We start from the raw sequence: 22,252 nt of genomic DNA, 5'->3' as shown, positions 1-22,252 counted from the left end.
AACTGTAATTATATCCAGGTAAGCTTGTGCCCTACTAGAACTGTAATTATATCCAGGTAAGCTTGTGCCCTACTAGAACTGTAATTATATCCAGGTAAGCTTGTGCCCTACTAGAACTGTAATTATATCCAGGTAAGCTTGTGCCCTACTAGAACTGTAATTATATCCAGGTAAGCTTGTGCCCTACTAGAACTGTAATTATATCCAGGTAAGCTTGTGCCCTACTAGAACTGTAATTATATCCAGGTAAGCTTGTGCCCTACTAGAACTGTAATTATATCCAGGTAAGCTTGTGCCCTACTAGAACTGTAATTATATCCAGGTAAGCTTGTGCCCTACTAGAACTGTAATTATATCCAGGTAAGCTTGTGCCCTACTAGAACTGTAATTATATCCAGGTAAGCTTGTGCCCTACTAGAACTGTAATTATATCCAGGTAAGCTTGTGCCCTACTAGAACTGTAATTATATCCAGGTAAGCTTGTGCCCTACTAGAACTGTAATTATATCCAGGTAAGCTTGTGCCCTACTAGAACTGTAATTATATCCAGGTAAGCTTGTGCCCTACTAGAACTGTAATTATATCCAGGTAAGCTTGTGCCCTACTAGAACTGTAATTATATCCAGGTAAGCTTGTGCCCTACTAGAACTGTAATTATATCCAGGTAAGCTTGTGCCCTACTAGAACTGTAATTATATCCAGGTAAGCTTGTGCCCTACTAGAACTGTAATTATATCCAGGTAAGCTTGTGCCCTACTAGAACTGTAATTATATCCAGGTAAGCTTGTGCCCTACTAGAACTGTAATTATATCCAGGTAAGCTTGTGCCCTACTAGAACTGTAATTATATCCAGGTAAGCTTGTGCCCTACTAGAACTGTAATTATATCCAGGTAAGCTTGTGCCCTACTAGAACTGTAATTATATCCAGGTAAGCTTGTGCCCTACTAGAACTGTAATTATATCCAGGTAAGCTTGTGCCCTACTAGAACTGTAATTATATCCAGGTAAGCTTGTGCCCTACTAGAACTGTAATTATATCCAGGTAAGCTTGTGCCCTACTAGAACTGTAATTATATCCAGGTAAGCTTGTGCCCTACTAGAACTGTAATTATATCCAGGTAAGCTTGTGCCCTACTAGAACTGTAATTATATCCAGGTAAGCTTGTGCCCTACTAGAACTGTAATTATATCCAGGTAAGCTTGTGCCCTACTAGAACTGTAATTATATCCAGGTAAGCTTGTGCCCTACTAGAACTGTAATTATATCCAGGTAAGCTTGTGCCCTACTAGAACTGTAATTATATCCAGGTAAGCTTGTGCCCTACTAGAACTGTAATTATATCCAGGTAAGCTTGTGCCCTACTAGAACTGTAATTATATCCAGGTAAGCTTGTGCCCTACTAGAACTGTAATTATATCCAGGTAAGCTTGTGCCCTACTAGAACTGTAATTATATCCAGGTAAGCTTGTGCCCTACTAGAACTGTAATTATATCCAGGTAAGCTTGTGCCCTACTAGAACTGTAATTATATCCAGGTAAGCTTGTGCCCTACTAGAACTGTAATTATATCCAGGTAAGCTTGTGCCCTACTAGAACTGTAATTATATCCAGGTAAGCTTGTGCCCTACTAGAACTGTAATTATATCCAGGTAAGCTTGTGCCCTACTAGAACTGTAATTATATCCAGGTAAGCTTGTGCCCTACTAGAACTGTAATTATATCCAGGTAAGCTTGTGCCCTACTAGAACTGTAATTATATCCAGGTAAGCTTGTGCCCTACTAGAACTGTAATTATATCCAGGTAAGCTTGTGCCCTACTAGAACTGTAATTATATCCAGGTAAGCTTGTGCCCTACTAGAACTGTAATTATATCCAGGTAAGCTTGTGCCCTACTAGAACTGTAATTATATCCAGGTAAGCTTGTGCCCTACTAGAACTGTAATTATATCCAGGTAAGCTTGTGCCCTACTAGAACTGTAATTATATCCAGGTAAGCTTGTGCCCTACTAGAACTGTAATTATATCCAGGTAAGCTTGTGCCCTACTAGAACTGTAATTATATCCAGGTAAGCTTGTGCCCTACTAGAACTGTAATTATATCCAGGTAAGCTTGTGCCCTACTAGAACTGTAATTATATCCAGGTAAGCTTGTGCCCTACTAGAACTGTAATTATATCCAGGTAAGCTTGTGCCCTACTAGAACTGTAATTATATCCAGGTAAGCTTGTGCCCTACTAGAACTGTAATTATATCCAGGTAAGCTTGTGCCCTACTAGAACTGTAATTATATCCAGGTAAGCTTGTGCCCTACTAGAACTGTAATTATATCCAGGTAAGCTTGTGCCCTACTAGAACTGTAATTATATCCAGGTAAGCTTGTGCCCTACTAGAACTGTAATTATATCCAGGTAAGCTTGTGCCCTACTAGAACTGTAATTATATCCAGGTAAGCTTGTGCCCTACTAGAACTGTAATTATATCCAGGTAAGCTTGTGCCCTACTAGAACTGTAATTATATCCAGGTAAGCTTGTGCCCTACTAGAACTGTAATTATATCCAGGTAAGCTTGTGCCCTACTAGAACTGTAATTATATCCAGGTAAGCTTGTGCCCTACTAGAACTGTAATTATATCCAGGTAAGCTTGTGCCCTACTAGAACTGTAATTATATCCAGGTAAGCTTGTGACGTACTAGAACTGTAATTATATCCAGGTAAGCTTGGAACGTACTAGAACTGTAATTATATCTAGGTAAGCTTGGGACCTACTAGAACTGTAATTATATCTAGGTAAGCTTGGGACATACCAGAACTGTAATTATATCCATGTAAGCTTGGGACGTACTAGAACTGTAATTATATCCAGGTAAGCTTGGGACGTGCCAGAATGGTAAATAAATCCAGGTAAGGTTGGGACGTGCCAGAATGGTAAATAAATCCAGGTAAGCTTGGGACGTGCCAGAACTGTAATTATATCCAGGTAAGCTTGGGACGTACTAGAACTATAATTATATCCAGGTAAGCTTGGGACGTACCAGAACTGTAATTATATCTAGGTAAGCTTTGGACGTACTAGAACTGTAATTATATCCAGGTAAGCTTGGGACGTACCAGAACTGTAATTATATCTCGGAAAGCTTTGGACGTACTAGAACTCTAATTATATCCAGGTAAGCTTCGGACGTACTAGAACTGTAATTAAATCCAGGTAAGCTTGGGACGTACCAGAACTGTAATTATATCTAGGTAAGGGACGTACTAGAACTGTAATTATATCTAGGTAAGCTTGGGACCTACTAGAACTGTAATCATATCCAGGTAAGCTTGGGACGGACTAGAACTATAATTATATCCAGGTAAGCATGGGACGTACCAGAACTGTAATTTAATCCAGGTAAGCTTGGGACGTGCTAGAACTGTAATTATATCCATGTAAGCTTGTGACGTAGTAGAACTGTAATTATATCCAGGTAGGCTTGGGACGTACTAGAACTATAATTATATCCAGGTAAGCATGGGACGTACCAGAACTGTAATTATATCCAGGTAAGCGTGGGATGTACTAGAACTGTAATCATATCCAGGTAAGCTTGGGACGGACTAGAACTATAATTATATCCAGGTAAGCTTCGGACGTACTAGAACTATAATTATATCCAGGTAAGCATGGGACGTACCAGAACTGTAATTATATCTCGGAAAGCTTTGGACGTACTAGAACTGAAATTATATCCAGGTAAGCTTGTGCCCTACTAGAACTGTACTTATATCCAGGTAAGCTTGGGATGTACTTGAACTGTAATTATATCCAAGTAAGCTTGGGACGTACAAGAACTGTAATTATATCCAGATAAGCTTGGGACGTACTAGAACTGTAATTATATCCAGGTAAGCTTGGGATGTACTAGAACTGTAATTATATCCAAGTAAGCTTGGGACGTACTAGAACTGTAATTATATCCAGGTAAGCTTGGGACGTACTAGAACTGTAATTATATCCATGTAAGCTTGTGACGTAGTAGAACTGTAATTATATCCAGGTAAGCTTGGGACGTTCTAAGTATTTTAACAATATTTTAACAATAGTGTGAGCAGTGGATTATACTCGCATTCCGTTTTGTCCCTGACCTTTGACCCTTTAACCTTGACCAATGATTACCAGATTCTAATCAGATATAATACTCTATGGATGTACTAAGAAAGCGATTGCTATATACTCCTTATTAAGGGAGGTGTGTGTATAATTATAATAGGTAAGAGAGTAGTCTGCTTCCAACGGGGTTATCAAACCCGCGATCCTGCCTTTTTGCTCAGTGGTAGAGGGTCCGTCCAGGAAGTCCGAGATTGGGGGTTTGATCCCTGGGTTGTCGCTGCCAAGTTGGGCAGGAGAAGAGAAATGCAATGACCAGACCAGGGCTTGAACACAGGACCCTCCGGAAGGGCGCTCTAACCAGAACATGTAACACAGATTCCTTTAAATATCTTTTTATTTAATATATCCTTTTAATGATCTCACTAAATACACAAGCTTGACTTTAACACTCATTAAAATGACATCATCACTGTAATCTTCACTATAACCCTTGTCACTATGAATATTTCTGTCCCGGTCCTTATGATTGTCAGATTCCCAGAACATGTAACACAGATTCCTTTAAATATCTTTTTATTTAATATATCCTTTTAATGATCTCACTAAATACACAAACTTGACTTTAACACTCATTAAAATGACATCATCACTGTAATCTTCACTATAACCCTTGTCACTATGAATATTTCTGTCCCGGTCCTTATGATTGTCAGGTTTTATCTGTATTCTCATCAGTTTTTACATCAGCACCTTTTTTCGTTTCTGACGTTCGCTTGAGGAAGCCGTCAAACCCGCTGGGAATGAGATGGTCACTGTCTTTGGATACTCGGTAAATGACTCCGGTAAAGGGTGCTGTGTACTCGTCATTGATCTGTGGAACAAACCAATACATAGCTATAATTTATAGATTAATAGTTCTTAAGAAGATCTGACAGTTAAGAAGTACTTGAAAAACAATCTGTAATACTTTTTGAGATATGCGCCTGAAACTCAAAAATGTACCAACATGAACATGTTTTATTACCATTTCCATTTCAACTTAACATTTCTTGAAATCAGAAGGTGAAAACATCCAAATGCATTTCTCTAAAGTATGACTCACTGATGTGTTAAGTTACCCCTCTACAACATCCACACATTAATTTGTATGACTGTTTGACTATAAGTATGACTCATTGATGTGTCAAGTTACTCCTCTACAACATCCACACATGGATGTTGATGACTGTTTGACTATAAGTATTGGATACATGGCGCTAAACCCAAAGTCTATATACACATTTTCACACATTCATATATACACACATATATATATAGAGAGAGTATTATAGAGAAGATGTAGTATATGTTCGAATTAACAGGAGAATACTAGAACCATTTAATACATGTTCACGGAAAATAATACATGTAACTAGAATATCATAGATTTTACCATTTCAATTAATATAGTCTATTTACTTCAATTATTAATAGCCTAGTGTTTGGTTGGAGGCACTTCAAAGACATACTCTAAAATATGACTCGCTAATGTGTCAAGTTACTCCTTTACAACATCCACACATTAATTTGTATGACTGTTTGACTATAAGTATTGGATACATGGTGCTAAACCCAAAGTGTATCCAGGATATCATACAAATGGACAGGAAAATAGTAAACAAGTAACGCCGCCTCAACTCCCTTGTTGTAGGGACATACAAAGGGCTGTGAACCTACAATATAAGTCATTGATATTATTACAGTCTCGCCATAAGGGCCTGTGCTTTTTTATTTGTAAACGTTTGCAGCATTTGCACAAATTTGAGAAAAATGAGGTATTTTGTTTTGATCATGACATTTTGATTTTTGTTTGGGTTGATGGAGGGGGGGTGGTATTTTTTTTTTCCGCAATTTTGGCAAAATACGCAGTGAATTGGGGAAAATACAGCTTCAATTCTCTTGGCCCTCAATGTACCAAAAACACCTACTATAAGTGTGATATGTAGTGTTAATGATAGGTAAAACTCCTATTCCCCTGTGAATTGGGGAAAACATGGCTTAAATTATGTCGGCCCTAAAAAAAAGATATAGGTGTGATATGTACCCTCAATGAAAGTGTGAACTCCTCTTCCCCCGTGACTGGTTCCTCTGGCATTGTGATGGAACTTTCCGTCGCTTCTATCCCCTGTCAAAGTTCAAACCAAAAGTTCAATACATGAGAGATGAGAATCATTTATGTTGCTCACACAACAGAACTGCTATGATATTGAAATTATTGAATGATCTAGATTACATGGTTTATTACTGACACTGATTATTAAACTGACACTGAGGAAGAAACAACAGCAAAGTATGTTCAATTTTGATGTAATAGAATAGGTATAATCAATAAATGTTTGTATGAAACATAAATAATGAACTAAGATAAAAGTAGTGTTAACGTTGTTTAATTAGTCTTTCCCTCGAAACATGTTCACCAATTAAGCCCTTACATGCTAATTAACTTTCAAACATTTACTCATCCTTGTTACATATTCCACCATTATACATTTACATGTTAATTATTTTTTAAACAATGTAGATTATGGTCGATGGTAAAATATACTGTCACCACATATTAAACCGCCTTTTTAGCCCTGCATAAAAGGGTAATTTAGCCCTCCATAATAAGGGTAATTTAGCCCTCCATTATAAGGGTAATTTAGTCCTCCATAATAAGGGTAATTTAGCCGTCCATAATAAGGGTAAATTCATTATGACATTGAATATTATTTCACAGCATACTATATATTGTCATCGATGTGAAGGGCAAAACTTACAGTTGGTGGTGATAGATTTTACCGGTGAATGGGAGACTATCTGACTTGGCCCAAATTGCCGGGTTTACAGTAACATGAGGAAACATTCATATAATTTTCTGATCAGTTGCTTACCGCCTTCCAGAGAGCAACCATCACATGTGTCGGCGTCAGCACGATGTCGGTAGCCTTACTCATGGCAATGGGCAGACGCATCCCTGTCAGATCATTTGCGGTCTACAAGTAAAACATGAAAATGTAGACATGTGAATTTCATATTTTGAAATTTTCATGGAATAATATTAGATGGAGATGGATTTTATGTTAGCTTGAGACAGATGCTATATCTCTTGTTTGAGGTAGAATTTGGTTTTATTGTAAAATAGTGGCAGTATAACAAGATTGCATTGTAGCTGGTTTTGATGTAAGGTTTAATGACACTTGTGCTAAAAATTAAACAAGAGGCCAAGAGGGCTTGTATTTACATATTTAACCCCTGTGACTGAAAGTAGGTCAAGGTCATTTATTAGTTGAAACTTTATAGCAATTCATGCCAGGTGCCTACTGGCCAAGTATCATTTCTCTTGGCCTCCTGGTAAATAAGAAGTTGTTTAAAACAATTTTATTACATATTTGAGCCCTGTGACCACGAAAGTAGGCCAAGGTAATTTATTTCAGGAAACTTTGTATGACTCTGTCCCAGGTACCATCTGACCAGGTATCAGTACTCTGAGCCTCCTGGTTATTCAGAAAAAGTTGTTTAAAGGTTTTCAACACTTTTTATTCTTGTGACCTCAAAAGTAGGTCAAGGTCATTTATTTGAGGAAAGCTCTAGGTACTTAAATATTATTACACTGTGCCTCCTGGTTATTGCACAAAAAGTTGTTTAAAGTTTTTTTGCATATTTGACCATTGTAATCTTGAAAGTAGGTCAAGATCATTTATGGAAAGTTTATAGCACTCTGTCCCAGGTACATACAGGCCAAATAGCATTGCTCTATGCCTCTTGGTTTGTCAGAAGAAGTTGTTTAAATGATTTACAATTTTTGAACCCTGTGACCTTGGAAGTAGGTCAAGGTCATTTATTTGTGGAAACTTTAAAGCACTCTTCCCTAGGTACCTACTGGCCAAATATCACGGCTGTAGGTCTTCCTGTCCTTAAGAAGAAGTCGTTTGAAGAAAAAGTTGACAGAAAATGGACAACACACCATACCATCAGCTCAACAAATTGATCACAGTTTCAAGAGAAACAAGAGCATCGCAAACGGATGCATTATACGCCCGTCTGACCCTATCGAATGATTTTTGTTTGTTAAATTAAATTCATATTGTCCCTTAGACCCCACATGAACATTCATGCCAAACATGAGGACAATAACACATGATCTAACTGAACTGTACACCACTGAACAAACTTGCACCTAAACTTTAACCATACGGGCGGACGGAACGACGGACGGACGGACGGACGCAAACGCTATACCATAATACGTCCGTCGAAATTCGACGGGCGTATAATGATTCAGTTCATTGAAGCAAGGGGTAGACAACTGTGTGCTTACCTGTTCTGCTCTAACAATAACTGACTGCTGTTTTTCTTTAGCTTTCTTAGCGTGCAGGCCTTGCTTCTGAAAAAGAGAACATCATACAGTAGTTCAATGGGAGAAAACGACAACAGAAGTTTAATTCACAGTGGAACACAGCAAATCTTGTGAAAGAGATGTTGACTTGTGAAATACATCAGATCTTGTGAAAGAGATGTTGACTTGTGAAATACAGCAGACTTTGTGAAAGTCATGTTTACTTTCCATCCAAACCCCATTCTAACAAATAAATAAAGTCCATGTCTCTAGATTTAAAACTGTCCAATACATCTAAAGTAAACGGTAGCTTCTGAAGTTAATATATGTATTATAAACCTCGTATAGACTGTCTTTGAACAAAGAATATTGATATATATGTGTAATACATTGAATATATAGAATGACTCTAAAGCAATTAAATGTACAAAGTAACACTAAAACATTTTCGATATAATAACTCACAACTTATTTTCCATATCTCAGAATATCAGACATATTTGTCACTTTTTCAATTTTTCTTACATTTCATATTTCATCTTTCTGTCTTTGCATCTAAAAAACCTTATATAACGACAAAATATCGCCTGACACACTGAGGCAGTATTATGATGTCATACAGGGTGTTTGATTAACATCGTAATATAAGAATTCATTTATCTAACACATCAGACACCTTAACTTTCGTCAGTTACCTTTATCAGGTCATCATAGAGTTCCAGGTTTGCTTCAGTTGCAAATACCGCTTGCTCCATAGGAAACAATTTGTGGTAAAATAGAGATTGATCGAGATATAATACATCTCCAGCTCTACCGGTATCTGTCAGAGACAAAATTAATACTGTTACCACTATATACGACCTCCAGATCTACCAGTATCTGTGAGAGACAAAATTAATACTGTTACCACTATATACAATCCCCAGCTATACCAGTATCTGTGAGGGACAAAATTAATACTGTTACCACTATATACAATCCCCAGATCTACCAGTATCTGTGAGAGACAAAATTAATACTGTTACCACTGCATACAATCCCCAGCTCTACCAGTATAGGTGAGGGACAAAATTAATACTGTTACCACTATATACAATCCCCAGATCTACCAGTATCTGTGAGAGACAAAATTAATACTGTTACCACTGCATACAATCCCCAGCTCTACCAGTATAGGTGAGGGACAAAATTAATACTGTTACCACTATATACAATCCCCAGATCTACCAGTATCTGTGAGAGACAAAATTAATACTGTTACCACTGCATACAAACCCCAGCTCTACCAGTATAGGTGAGGGACAAAATTAATACTGTTACCACAATATACTATCCCCAGCTCTACCAGTATCTGTGAGGGACAAAATTAATACTGTTACCACTATATACAATCCCCAGATCTACCAGTATCTGAGAGAGACAAAATTAATACTGTTACCACTGCATACAAACCCCAGCTCTACCAGTATAGGTGAGGGACAAAATTAATACTGTTACCACAATATACAATCCCCAGCTCTACCAGTATCTGTGAGGGACAAAATTAATACTGTTACCACTATATACAATCCCCAGCTCTACCAGTATCTGTGAGAGACAAAATTAATACTGTTACCACTATATACAATCCCCAGCTCTACCAGTATCTGTGAGAGACAAAATTAATACTGTTACCACTATATACAATCCCCAGCTCTACCAGTATCTGTGAGAGACAAAATTAATACTGTTACCACTATATACAATCCCCAGCTCTACCAGTATCTGTGAGAGACAAAATTAATACTGTTACCACTATATACAATCCCCAGCTCTACCAGTATCTGTGAGAGACAAAATTAATACTGTTACCACTATATACAATCCCCAGCTCTACCAGTATCTGTGAGAGACAAAATTAATACTGTTACCACTATATACAATCCCCAGCTCTACCAGTATCTGTGAGAGACAAAATTAATACTGTTACCACTATATACAATCCCCAGCTCTACCAGTATCTGTGAGAGACAAAATTAATACTGTTACCACTATATACAATCCCCAGCTCTACCAGTATCTGTGAGAGACAAAATTAATACTGTTACCACTATATACAATCCCCAGCTCTACCAGTATCTGTGAGAGACAAAATTAATACTGTTACCACTATATACAATCCCCAGCTCTACCAGTATCTGTGAGAGACAAAATTAATACTGTTACCACTATATACAATCCCCAGCTCTACCAGTGTCTGTGAGAGACAAAGTTTAAACTGTTACCACTATATACAATCCCCAGCTCTACCAGTATCTGTGAGGGACAAAATTAATACTGTTACCACTATATACAATCCCCAGCTCTACCAGTGTCTGTGAGAGACAAAGTTAATCCTGTTACCACTATATACAATCCCCTGCTCTACCAGTGTCTGTGAGAACCAAAATTAATACTATTACAACTATATACAATCCCCAGCTCTACCAGTGTCTGTGAGAGACAAAATTAATACTGTTACCACTGCATACAATCCCCAGCTCTACCAGTATAGGTGAGGGACAAAATTAATACTGTTACCACTATATACAATCCCCAGATCTACCAGTATCTGTTTGAGACAAAATTAATACTGTTACCACTGCATACAAACCCCAGCTCTACCAGTATCTGTGAGGGACAAAATTAATACTATTACCACTATATACAATCCCCAGGTCTACCAGTGTCTGTGAGAGACAAAATTAATAATGTTACCCCTATATACAATCCCCAGTTCTACCGGTATCTGTGAGAGACAAAATGAACCCTGTTACCATTATATACCATCCCCAGCTCTACCAGTATCAGTGAGATACAAAATTAATACTGTTACCACTGCATACAAACCCCAGCCCTACCAGTATAGGTGAGGGACAAAATTAATACAGTTACCACTATATACAATCCCAAGTTCTACCGGTATCTGTGAGAGACAAACTGAACCCTGTTACCATTATATACCATCCCCAGCTCTACCAGTATCAGTGAGATACAAAATTAATACTGTTACCACTGCATACAAACCCCAGCTCTACCACTATAGGTGAGGAACAAAATTAATACTGTTACCACTGCATACAAACCCCAGCTCCACCAGTATAGGTGAGGGACAAAATTAATACTGTTCCCACTATATACAATCCCCAGATCTACCAGTATCTGTTTGAGACAAAATTAATACTGTTACCACTGCATACAAACCCCAGCTCCACCAGTATAGGTGAGGGACAAAATTAATACAGTTACCACTATATACAATCCCGAGATCTACCAGTATCTGTTTGAGACAAAATTAATACTGTTACCACTGCATACAAACCCCAGCTCTACCACTATAGGTGAGGAACAAAATTAATACTGTTACCACAATATACAATCCCCAGCTCTACCAGTTTCTGTGAGAGACAAAATTAATAATGTTACCCCTATATACAATCCCAAGTTCTACCGGTATCAGTGAGAGACAAAATGAACCCTGTTGCCATTATATACCATCCCCAGCTCTACCAGTATCAGTGAGATACAAAATTAATACTGTTACCACAATGTACTATCCCCAGCTCTACCAGTATCTGTGAGAGACAAAATTAATACTGTTACCCCTATATACAATCCCAAGTTCTACCGGTATCTGTGAGAGACAAAATGAACCCTGTTACCATTATATACCATCCCCAGCTCTACCAGTATCTGTGAGGGACAGATTTAATACTTTTACCACTATATACAATCCCCAGCTCTACCAGTATAGGTGAGGGACAAAATTAATACTGTTACCACTATATACAATCCCCAGCTCTATCAGTATCTGTGAGGGAAAAAATTAATACTGTTACCACTATATACAATCCCCAGCTCTACCAGTATCTGTGAGGGACAGATTTAATACTTTTACCACTATATACAATCCCCAGCTCTACCAGTATCTGTGCGAGACAAAGTTAATACTGTTACCACTATATACAATCCCCAGCTCTATCATTATCTGTGAGGGAAAAAATTAATACTGTTACCACTATATACAATCCCCAGCTCTACCAGAGTCTGTGAGGGACAAAAATAATACTGTTACTACTTTATACAATCTCCTGCTCAACCAGTATCTGTGAGGGACTAAAATAATACTGTTACAACTATATACAATCTCTTGCTCTACCGGTATCTGTGAGAGACAAAATGAACCCTGTTACCATTATATACCATCCCCAGCTCTACCAGTATCTGTGAGGGACAAAATTAATAATATTACCACTATATACAATACCCTGCTCTACCAGTATCTGTTAGGGACAAAATTAATACTGTTACCACTATATACAATCCCCAGCTCTAACAGTATCTGTGAGGGACAAAATTAATACTATTACTACTATATACAATCTCCACCTCTACCAGTATCTGTGAGGGACAAAATTGATACTGTTACCACTGTATACAATCTCCAGCTCTACCAGTATCTGTGAGGGACAAAATTGATACTGTTACCACTATATACAATCTCCACCTCTACCAGTATCTGTGAGGGAAAACATTGATACTGTTACCACTATATACAATCCCCAGCTCTATCAGTATCTGTGAGGGAAAAATTAATACTGCTGCCACTATATACAATCCCCTGCTCTACCAGAATCTGTGAGGGACTAAAATAATACTGTTACTACTATATACAATTCCCAGCTCTACCAGTATCAAGATGAAAGAAAAATGACAACATTGTACAACATTGACCCTGGGGAAATAGGCTGTGGTGTATATGGGCATGGTGTATAAGGTTGGTAAGATCATACGGTCTTACTGAAAGGGTTCAATTCTTCGTAAAATATTCATAGATCCTGATGAAAGAAATATGACACATTTGCGTTACCATGAACATGTACATACGTGAGATTTTGTTGTCTAGCCCATTTACTAGAAATCAATGTAAAACTATCGTAAAAGTATGTTACATAAAGTCGCTGTCTTCATTTAACAGTATCGTAGCTCGAAGGGAAGAACCTTCAGTTTATTTTATAATTTTAAGTTTTAAATTTAAGTTTAAATCTACACTGGGTGGTTATAGAGTTTACTGGTGAAGGGGAAAATTTACACTGGGTAAACATAGATGTTACCGGTAATTAGCTTAATTTACACTGGATGGTTATACATTTAATTCATATATAGACTATATCTATATAGATAGTCTCTGAATGAAGTACATGTAATTTGATATTAGTTCTACATTATGAATGGCCCATCACCACAGAAGAGGTCATTAGGTCCACCAAACGATTAAAAACAGATCAACAGTCTTCAGGTAGTCAAGAAATTTAAAAATATTTACAGTTTTGAAAAGGGATTAAATCTTGTAATATCGTGATAAAAATGTTTCGTGTTGGCTGCAGGTCTATGTAATCTAACCAGAAGTGTCTAACTGTAAACGGTTCGTGAAATGCTATACATTAAGTATTTAGTCGCACTGAACACAGAGGTACTGCAGTCCGGGAATACAAACTTCACACTAATGTACAACAAAAGGAAATACTTGTGAAATGTTTGCCGTCTGAGGACAAGAATTGTGAACATAAGTGTTGGCACCGATCTGACCAGTGATTACAATATATATACAGTTATCCCTACACAGGACACGCAGCTTACTGTTAAAGACACCTGTGTACTTATACCGTGACATTCAATTTGTATTGAGTCGTACTGCTTGTAAATTAACATTTATCTAATGTTCCAAAAGATATTCAATGCTTTTTATATTTCATTTTTCAATACGCTGTCTTCATTTAACTTGGCTTCAATGTTCCAAAAGATATTCAATGCTTTTTATATTTCATTTTTCAATACGCTGTCTTCATTTAACTTGGCTTGAACCCGGCACGAAAGCCATTACTTTGATTATGCCGTCCCGGCCGACGGGATTTTACCTGGGACAGTACCCCCATGTTCTCCTAACCAAACATGAAGCTTATTGTGTAAAGATTACTTAGTTGAAGAAAGTGTGAAATCATGTTGAAACCAAAATATGTTTTTAAGCCCGGGCGGTCCCGATATTAAATAACACGAACAATTTCAGCTCAATATATTAGCGTAACATCATAACTCTGCCAATAAATATGTCCTCACGACTCAAGTTTCCGATTTGGTCAATAAACAACTGAAGAGTTTTAGTTGAGCCAATGATACTGGTGAAGGCCCGGGCGAATCCGGTGTTAGACAATGTATGGTTGAGAAGTAACTAATTTCAAAATAACATGACTGTGCCAATAATTAACATATTTTCCTATTTTTTCACTAGTGTTATATATATATACATCATCAACTAAACGATCTTACAGTTTTAGTTTGGCTAACAATAAAGATGAAAACCCTGGCGACCCCGATATTACAAATAACACGCGTGATGTCAGCTAATGTATAGCGTATGGTTCAGGAATATATACAATTTCAAAACACCAAAACTCTGCCAATAATTTACATATTCTAATATTTGTTTCAGCATTCTGTTATTCACACTCACATCTTAACACAGAAATTGTTTTAATTGACTTCACTATAAAGATGAAATCCCGGGCGGTCCCGATGCTGCAAATAACACGCGTGATACAAGCTTCAGCGTAATGTAGCGAAGTATCTAAAGTTAGATCAGCAAAAATCTGTTTATAATGAAGATATGTTAACACCATCTTTTTTGTTTTATTTCTTATTCATTAATTAACCCGAGTAGAGTACTTTAACTAAATTGACTTTACAGAGTAATGCCCGGGCGGTCCTAATATTGTAAATAACAAGTCCTGCAGTACTGGTTAACTTCAAATTACAATAACGTATTTTCTTCAGTTTTGTATTTTCCGTTCCTAAAGCTATAAGAATAACTTGTTTTAATCCAGTTAAGCACGCAGGTGAAAGCCCGGGCGGTGTTTTATCGCAAATAACAAACGTTGGGGCTTCTAGCTCTCCAGTGGGCTGTTGCGATGTTACTAATTTCAAATAGTCATAACTCGCTCAAATTTAATTTTCACCATTTCTTGATCATTATATTCATGTTGTTACAAACAATGCAAAATATATAGTTGTAATTGTGTAAAAATGGAGACAACCCCCGGACGGTCTACATATCACTACCGGGCTGTACCGGGCTGTAATTAGTAGCACCGCTCTATACACTTCCTGTTTTGGAGATCGGTCCAAGGTGTAAACAAGTGTCCTGTCGATAGAAGTCCAGTCTGTCCTTTCCGTATCGATATTGGATATTCAAAGGGTGAGTGTAAGGAACTAAGGTGGTTCTGTTACGTACACATCTGTAAATTACACAAACAATGTTTGGTTATATCTGTATATTACTATTTCACATGCACTACACTGTCGACAAAACTTTGCTGTACTAGATATATACACAAACCGAAAGTTGGTATAACTTCTGTAATTCATAACATGTTTAAACGCGACTATATCTTTGTGTTGATAGTGTTATTTCAGGCGATTAGTACAGATAATTGCCTCCTCTTGATCTGTGCTACTTTAAACGGACTTCATTACTAAGACTCAAATGTAAATCAATGGGTTAGCGTTATGTTGATTGAAATGTGTCACGATCATTTAAATCAATGGGTTAGCATTATATTGATTGAAATGTGTCACGGTCATTTAAATCAATTGGTTAGCATTATATTGATTGAAATGTGTCACGGTAATTTAAATCACACACATGGAAGTGTGTTCCTATACATGTAAATGTATATAAAAAATCATTGACACACTAGATTGTCAGAGACGATTGACTGGAAGTTCAAACGTTCTCGTTATAATGATAGACTATAGAATCATGGGAAGGAGAGGAGTTAGGGGGGGTATAACTATAATTGATGTTAGCCTCTTATATACAAACACTACTGGCAGTGAAACTAATCATTATCTGACTGACACCCGACCTCTTCCTCGTTATCAGAAAGTACACCCGACCCCTACTCGTAATCAGAATGATACCCACCCCCTCCTCATTATCAGAATGACACCCCAACCCTCCTCCTAATCAGAATGACACACCGTCCCTCTTTGTTATCAGAATGGCACCCGAACCCTCCTCATTATCAGAATGACACCCAACCCCTCCTCATTATCAGAATGGCACCCGAGGAACCCGCCTCCTCCTCATTATCAGAATGACACCCAACCCCTCCTCATTATCAGAATGGCACCCTACCCTTCATCATTATCAGAATGGCACCCTACCCCTCCTCATTATCAGAATGGCACCCGAGGAACCCGACTCCTCCTCATTATCAGAATGACACCCAACCCCTCCTCATTATCAGAATGGCACCTGACCACTTCCTCGTTATCAGAATGAGAACAGACCCCTTCCTTATAATGAGAGTGACCCCCTTCCCATCCTCATTATATGACTGACACCCGACCTCTTCCTTGTTATCAGAAAGTAGACCCGACCCCTCCTCGTAATCAGAATAACACCTGACCCCTCCTCGTTATCAGAATGATAACCGCCACCTCTTCGTTATCAGAATGACACCTGACCCTTCCTCATTATAAGAATAATACCCGACCCTTTCACGTTACCAGAATAACACCTGACCCCTCCTCATTATCAGAATGACACCTAACCCTTCCTCATTATCAGAAAGACACCCGACCCCTCCTCATTATCAGAATGACACCTGACCCCTCCTCGTTATCAGAATGATACCCGACCCCTCCACGTTATCAGAATGACACTTGACCCCTCCTCATTATCAGAATGATACCCGCCACCTCTTCGTTATCAGAATGACACTTGACCCCTCCTCATTATCAGAATGATACCCGACCCCTCCTCATTATCAGAATGATACCTGACCCCTCCACGTTATCAGAATGACACTTGACCCTTTCTCATTATAAGAATAATAACCGACTCCACGTTATCAGAATGACAACCGACCCCTTCCTTGTAATAAGAGTGATCCCCTCCCCATCCTCGTTATCATAATGACACCCACCCCTTCCTCGCTATCAGATTGACACCTGGCCCCTTCTCATTATCGATATGACACCCGAGCCCTCCTAGTTATCAGAATCACAACAGAACCCTTCCTCGTAACAAGAGTGACCCCCTTCCCATCCTCGTTATATGACTGACACCCAACCTCTTCCTTGTTATCAGAAAGAACACCGACCCCTCCTCGTAATCAGAATAACATCTGACCCCTCCTCGTTATCAGAATGACACCTGACCCCTCCTCGTTATCAGAATGATACCCGCCACCTCTTCGTTATCAGAATGACACCCGAACTCCTTCTCGTTATCAGAATGACACCCGAATCCTCCTCATTATCCATATGACACCCAATCCCTCCTAGTTATCAGAATCACAACAGACCACTTCCTCGTAACAAGAGTGACCCCCTTCCCATCCTCGTTATATGACTGACACCCGACCTCTTCCTTGTTACCAGAAAGTCAACTCAACCCCTCCTCGTTATCAGAATAACACCTGACCCCTCATCGTTATCAGAATGATACCCGCCACCTCGCTGTTATGAGAATGACACCTGACCCCTTCTCGTTATCAGAATCATACCCGACCCCTCCACGTTGTCAGAATGACAACAGACCCTTTTCTCGTAATGAGAGTGACCCCCATCCCATCCTTGTTATCAGAATGATACCAGACCCTTCCTCATTATCAGAATGACACCCGATTCCTCCTCATAATCTGAATGACACCTGACCCCTTGTAATCAGAATGACACACAGCCTCTTTTTGTTACCAGAATGGCACCGAAACCCCTTCTCATTATCGGAATGACAACTGATCCCCTCGTCGTAATCAGATTGACATCAGACACCTCGTTATCAGAATGACACCCGTCCCCCTCATCGTTATCAGAATGATACCCGCCACCTCGCTGTTATGAGAATGACACCTGACCCCTTCTCGTTATCAGAATCATACCCGACCCCTCCACGTTGTCAGAATGACAACAGACCCTTTTCTCGTAATGAGAGTGACCCCCATCCCATCCTTGTTATCAGAATGATACCCGTCCCCCTCCTCGTTATCAGAATGACAACCGACACCTTCTTGTTATCAACATATGACACCCACCCCCTCCTCGTTATCAGAATGTGACCTGACCCCTCCTCAATATAAGAATGACACACGACCCCTCCTCGTTATCAGAATGACACCCGACCCCTCCTCGATATTAGAATGACACCCGACCCCTCCTCGTTATCAGAATGACACCAGACGCCTTCTTGTTATCAGAATGAGACCCGACCCCTCCTCGTTATCAGAATGACACCAGACGCCTTCTTGTTATCAGAATGAGACCCGACCCCGACCCTTCCTTGCTTTCGAAATGACACCCGCCCCCTCCTCGTTATCAGAATGAGACCTGACCCCCTCCTCATTATCCATATGACACCCAATCCCTCCTAGTTATCAGAATCACAACAGACCACTTCCTCGTAACAAGAGTGACCCCCTTCCCATCCTCGTTATATGACTGACACCCGACCTCTTCCTTGTTACCAGAAAGTCAACTCGACCCCTCCTCGTTATCAGAATAACACCTGACACCTCGTCGTTATCAGAATGATACCCGCCACCTCGCTGTTATGAGAATGACACCTGACCCCTTCTCGTTATCAGAATCATACCCGACCCTTCCACGTTGTCAGAATGACAACAGACCCTTTTCTCGTAATGAGAGTGACCCCCATCCCATCCTTGTTATCAGAATGATACCAGACCCTTCCTCATTATCAGAATGACACCCGATTCCTCCTCATAATCTGAATGACACCTGACCCCTTGTAATCAGAATGACACACAGCCTCTTTTTGTTACCAGAATGGCACCGAAACCCCTTCTCATTATCGGAATGACAACTGATCCCCTCGTCGTAATCAGATTGACATCAGACACCTCGTTATCAGAATGACACCCGTCCCCCTCCTCGTTATCAGAATGACAACCGACACCTTCTTGTTATCAACATATGACACCCACCCCCTCCTCGTTATCAGAATGTGACCTGACCCCTCCTCAATATAAGAATGACACACGACCCCTCCTCGTTATCAGAATGACACCCGACCCCTCCTCGATATTAGAATGACACCCGACCCCTCCTCGTTATCAGAATGACACCAGACGCCTTCTTGTTATCAGAATGAGACCCGACCCCTCCTCGTTATCAGAATGACACCAGACTCCTTCTTGTTATCAGAATGCGACCCGACCCCGACCCTTCCTTGCTTTCGAAATGACACCCGCCCCCTCCTCGTTATCAGAATGAGACCTGACCCCCTCCTCATTATCCATATGACACCCAATCCCTCCTAGTTATCAGAATCACAACAGACCACTTCCTCGTAACAAGAGTGACCCCCTTCCCATCCTCGTTATATGACTGACACCCGACCTCTTCCTTGTTACCAGAAAGTCAACTCGACCCCTCCGAAGGTCATTCTCATAACAGCGAGGTGGCGGGTATCATTCTGATAACGACGAGGTGTCAGGTGTTATTCTGATAACGAGGAGGGGTCGAGTTGACTTTCTGGTAACAAGGAAGAGGTCGGGTGTCAGTCATATAACGAGGATGGGAAGGGGGTCACTCTTGTTAGGAAGGGGGTCACTCTTGTTACGAGGAAGTGGTCTGTTGTGATTCTGACAACGTGGAAGGGTCGGGTATGATTCTGATAACGAGAAGGGGTCAGGTGACATTGTCGAAGGACAAATGGGCAGAACAGTTCCCGACTAATGCTGTGATCCAGGATCTTATCAAGCTCAGGGAACGTTCGTCTGAACCACTGTACTGCAAGCCATGCCAGACAAAAGGTGACCTGACAAATCTAGCGAAATTCTGGTGCAAGTCGATGGGCGTGAAATTCTGTGAGACTTGTAAGGTACAACATCATGATATCATGCACAATGATTGTGATATCTTAGATATCACTGGGTACGATAGCAGGAAGACAAAACAGGAAAAGTCAGTCCCTAAATGTGACCAACACGACAAGAAACTGATTTGGTACTGTGAAGACCACAAACGCCTCGGATGCAATATATGTATGATCAAAGACCACAGACGTTGTGATGAAGTGACAACGGCGATTGAATATTTACAGAAGTTAAAAGCTGTGTCACAACTAGAAGAGATGGAGATGGCACTGAAGAAAGGAGTACAGGCCATGACGTCATTAGTGAAGGATTTTAACCATGGTTAAATATCAGGAAATCGCACTGCAAAGCATCAAAGATCTACGCCAAAGTGTCGAAGAACAGCTGAACAAACTTCAGAAGGACGTCACTGATAAGTTAATTACATTGTTTAAAGAGGAGAAGAGGAATATGGAGGCCTCGTCACGACAGTGTGAACGTCTGATGAACAGTATGGTTAATACCATGAAGTCGTCCGTTACCGCCGCAGAGGAAAACGACACTATTGAGGCGATAGTGTTGTATCAGAGAGGACAGGCAGAAGTGGAGTCGTGTAAGGCCCTGGTCACGGAGATGAGCACATCCTTCATGTCCGTCAGCATTAAGCATCAGATTGTTCCCAGACTAGTAACCCTTGGTGATGAGGCGATGGGGAAGGTTGTAATCGAGAGACAACGCCGATGTCTTCCTGGTGATCTTGATTTCCTGTCCGTACCTTTGTCAGATCGTCGTGTGAAAGAAATCGGGAAGTTTAACGTAAAGACTCCGTCAGATAAAGAGAGATGTTGGATAAGTGGAGTGGTGTACCTTCCTAATGAACAGATAGTACTTAGTGATCACAACAACAAGAAGCTGAGGTTGTTTACAGACAAAGGACAGTACCTAGACGAGTTGGTCATTCGTGGATATCCCTTGGACCTGTGTCTGGTAAACAACAACACTGTGGCGGTCGCTGTCTACGGTCGTGGTGGTGTCTGTGTCGTGCAAGTCGAGGACTCAAAACTCTCCCTGTCGTCCGAGATCAACATGCCTAATGGTAAACACTGTTATGGTATAACACATACAGATGGGAGGTTTCTCGTGGGTACAATTGGAGGAGAGGTATACAGTGTGACACAGGACGGAACAGCTGTGTTGTTACATAAGTATAACAACAGCTGTTATACCCTCACACAAGATCCAGTAAAGGGAGACACAATCGTCAGTGTCAGTAACACCATTACAGGGGACGTCGCGGTGTCTAGACTGTCAGCTGACAAACGTCACATGGATGTGATGAAGGTCGGTGTCGTGAGTGATGCTAGGGGAATAGACCTGGACAGGGAGGGTAACATCTACGTGTGCGGTAATAGTTCACACAACGTCGTACAGATGTCTGGGGCCGGGACACACGTCAGGGAGCTGCTGACGTCATCAGAAGGAATGGACTCTCCACAGGCAATAGCTGTTGGTGGTGACAGGTTTTTTGTCTCTTCTACTGGTGGTACGGATGACAATAATTATATCCGTGTTTTTCAACTTTACTAGAAAGAAATTTAAAATCAATACAACAATGGGCTGATCATTTGGACTAATTGTTTACCATAACAATGTCGGATGGACAATGTTTGAAGATACAAACTTGAATTTAAATAATGATATTGTTTCACCACAAAACATCTGTAAATAATACAAAGCGAATGAGATCCGTGACCGTGTTTGGTTCTGATGACGTCACACCCACAGGGTGTGGAAACATTTAACACCACAATAAACCTTTCCGGTCACCTTCCCGTGGATGTTGTCCAGTCATCTTTACTTTGAATTTTGAACATCTGGAAACAATTTCTGAAAACTAACCGTA

The 22,252-nt window shown here is 39.9% G+C and overlaps 2 protein-coding genes across 3 annotated transcripts in view; one reads left to right on the top strand and one right to left on the bottom strand.

Moving 5' to 3' along the window:
- The window catches only part of LOC110458755 (50S ribosomal protein L9-like), a 58,256-nt gene that overhangs the window by 16,410 nt on the left and 19,594 nt on the right, over positions 1–22,252 (bottom strand). Inside the window, exons 4-7 of one of the 2 annotated variants that reach the window (XM_021510646.1) lie at positions 9,148–9,272; positions 8,435–8,500; positions 7,008–7,109; positions 6,179–6,259 (exon numbers count right to left, since the gene is read on the bottom strand). In XM_021510646.1, coding sequence (XP_021366321.1) covers positions 6,179–6,259; positions 7,008–7,109; positions 8,435–8,500; positions 9,148–9,272 — 374 coding nt within the window. The remainder of the gene's footprint in view (positions 1–6,178; positions 6,260–7,007; positions 7,110–8,434; positions 8,501–9,147; positions 9,273–22,252) is intronic. The other variant, XM_021510647.1, reaches the window with a different exon arrangement.
- LOC110458754 overlaps positions 20,208–22,252 on the top strand; it is a 3,523-nt gene continuing 1,478 nt past the window's right edge. The window contains exon 1 of the mRNA XM_021510643.1: positions 20,208–21,868. Coding sequence (XP_021366318.1) covers positions 20,689–21,868 — 1,180 coding nt within the window. The 5' untranslated portion in view covers positions 20,208–20,688. The remainder of the gene's footprint in view (positions 21,869–22,252) is intronic.

This window comes from Mizuhopecten yessoensis, unplaced genomic scaffold (genome assembly GCF_002113885.1).
Source record: "Mizuhopecten yessoensis strain PY_sf001 unplaced genomic scaffold, ASM211388v2 scaffold9739, whole genome shotgun sequence".
NCBI lineage: Eukaryota > Metazoa > Mollusca > Bivalvia > Pectinida > Pectinidae > Mizuhopecten > Mizuhopecten yessoensis.
Note: the sequence above shows the minus strand (reverse complement) of the source record. Positions and strands in the feature narration are given on the sequence as shown.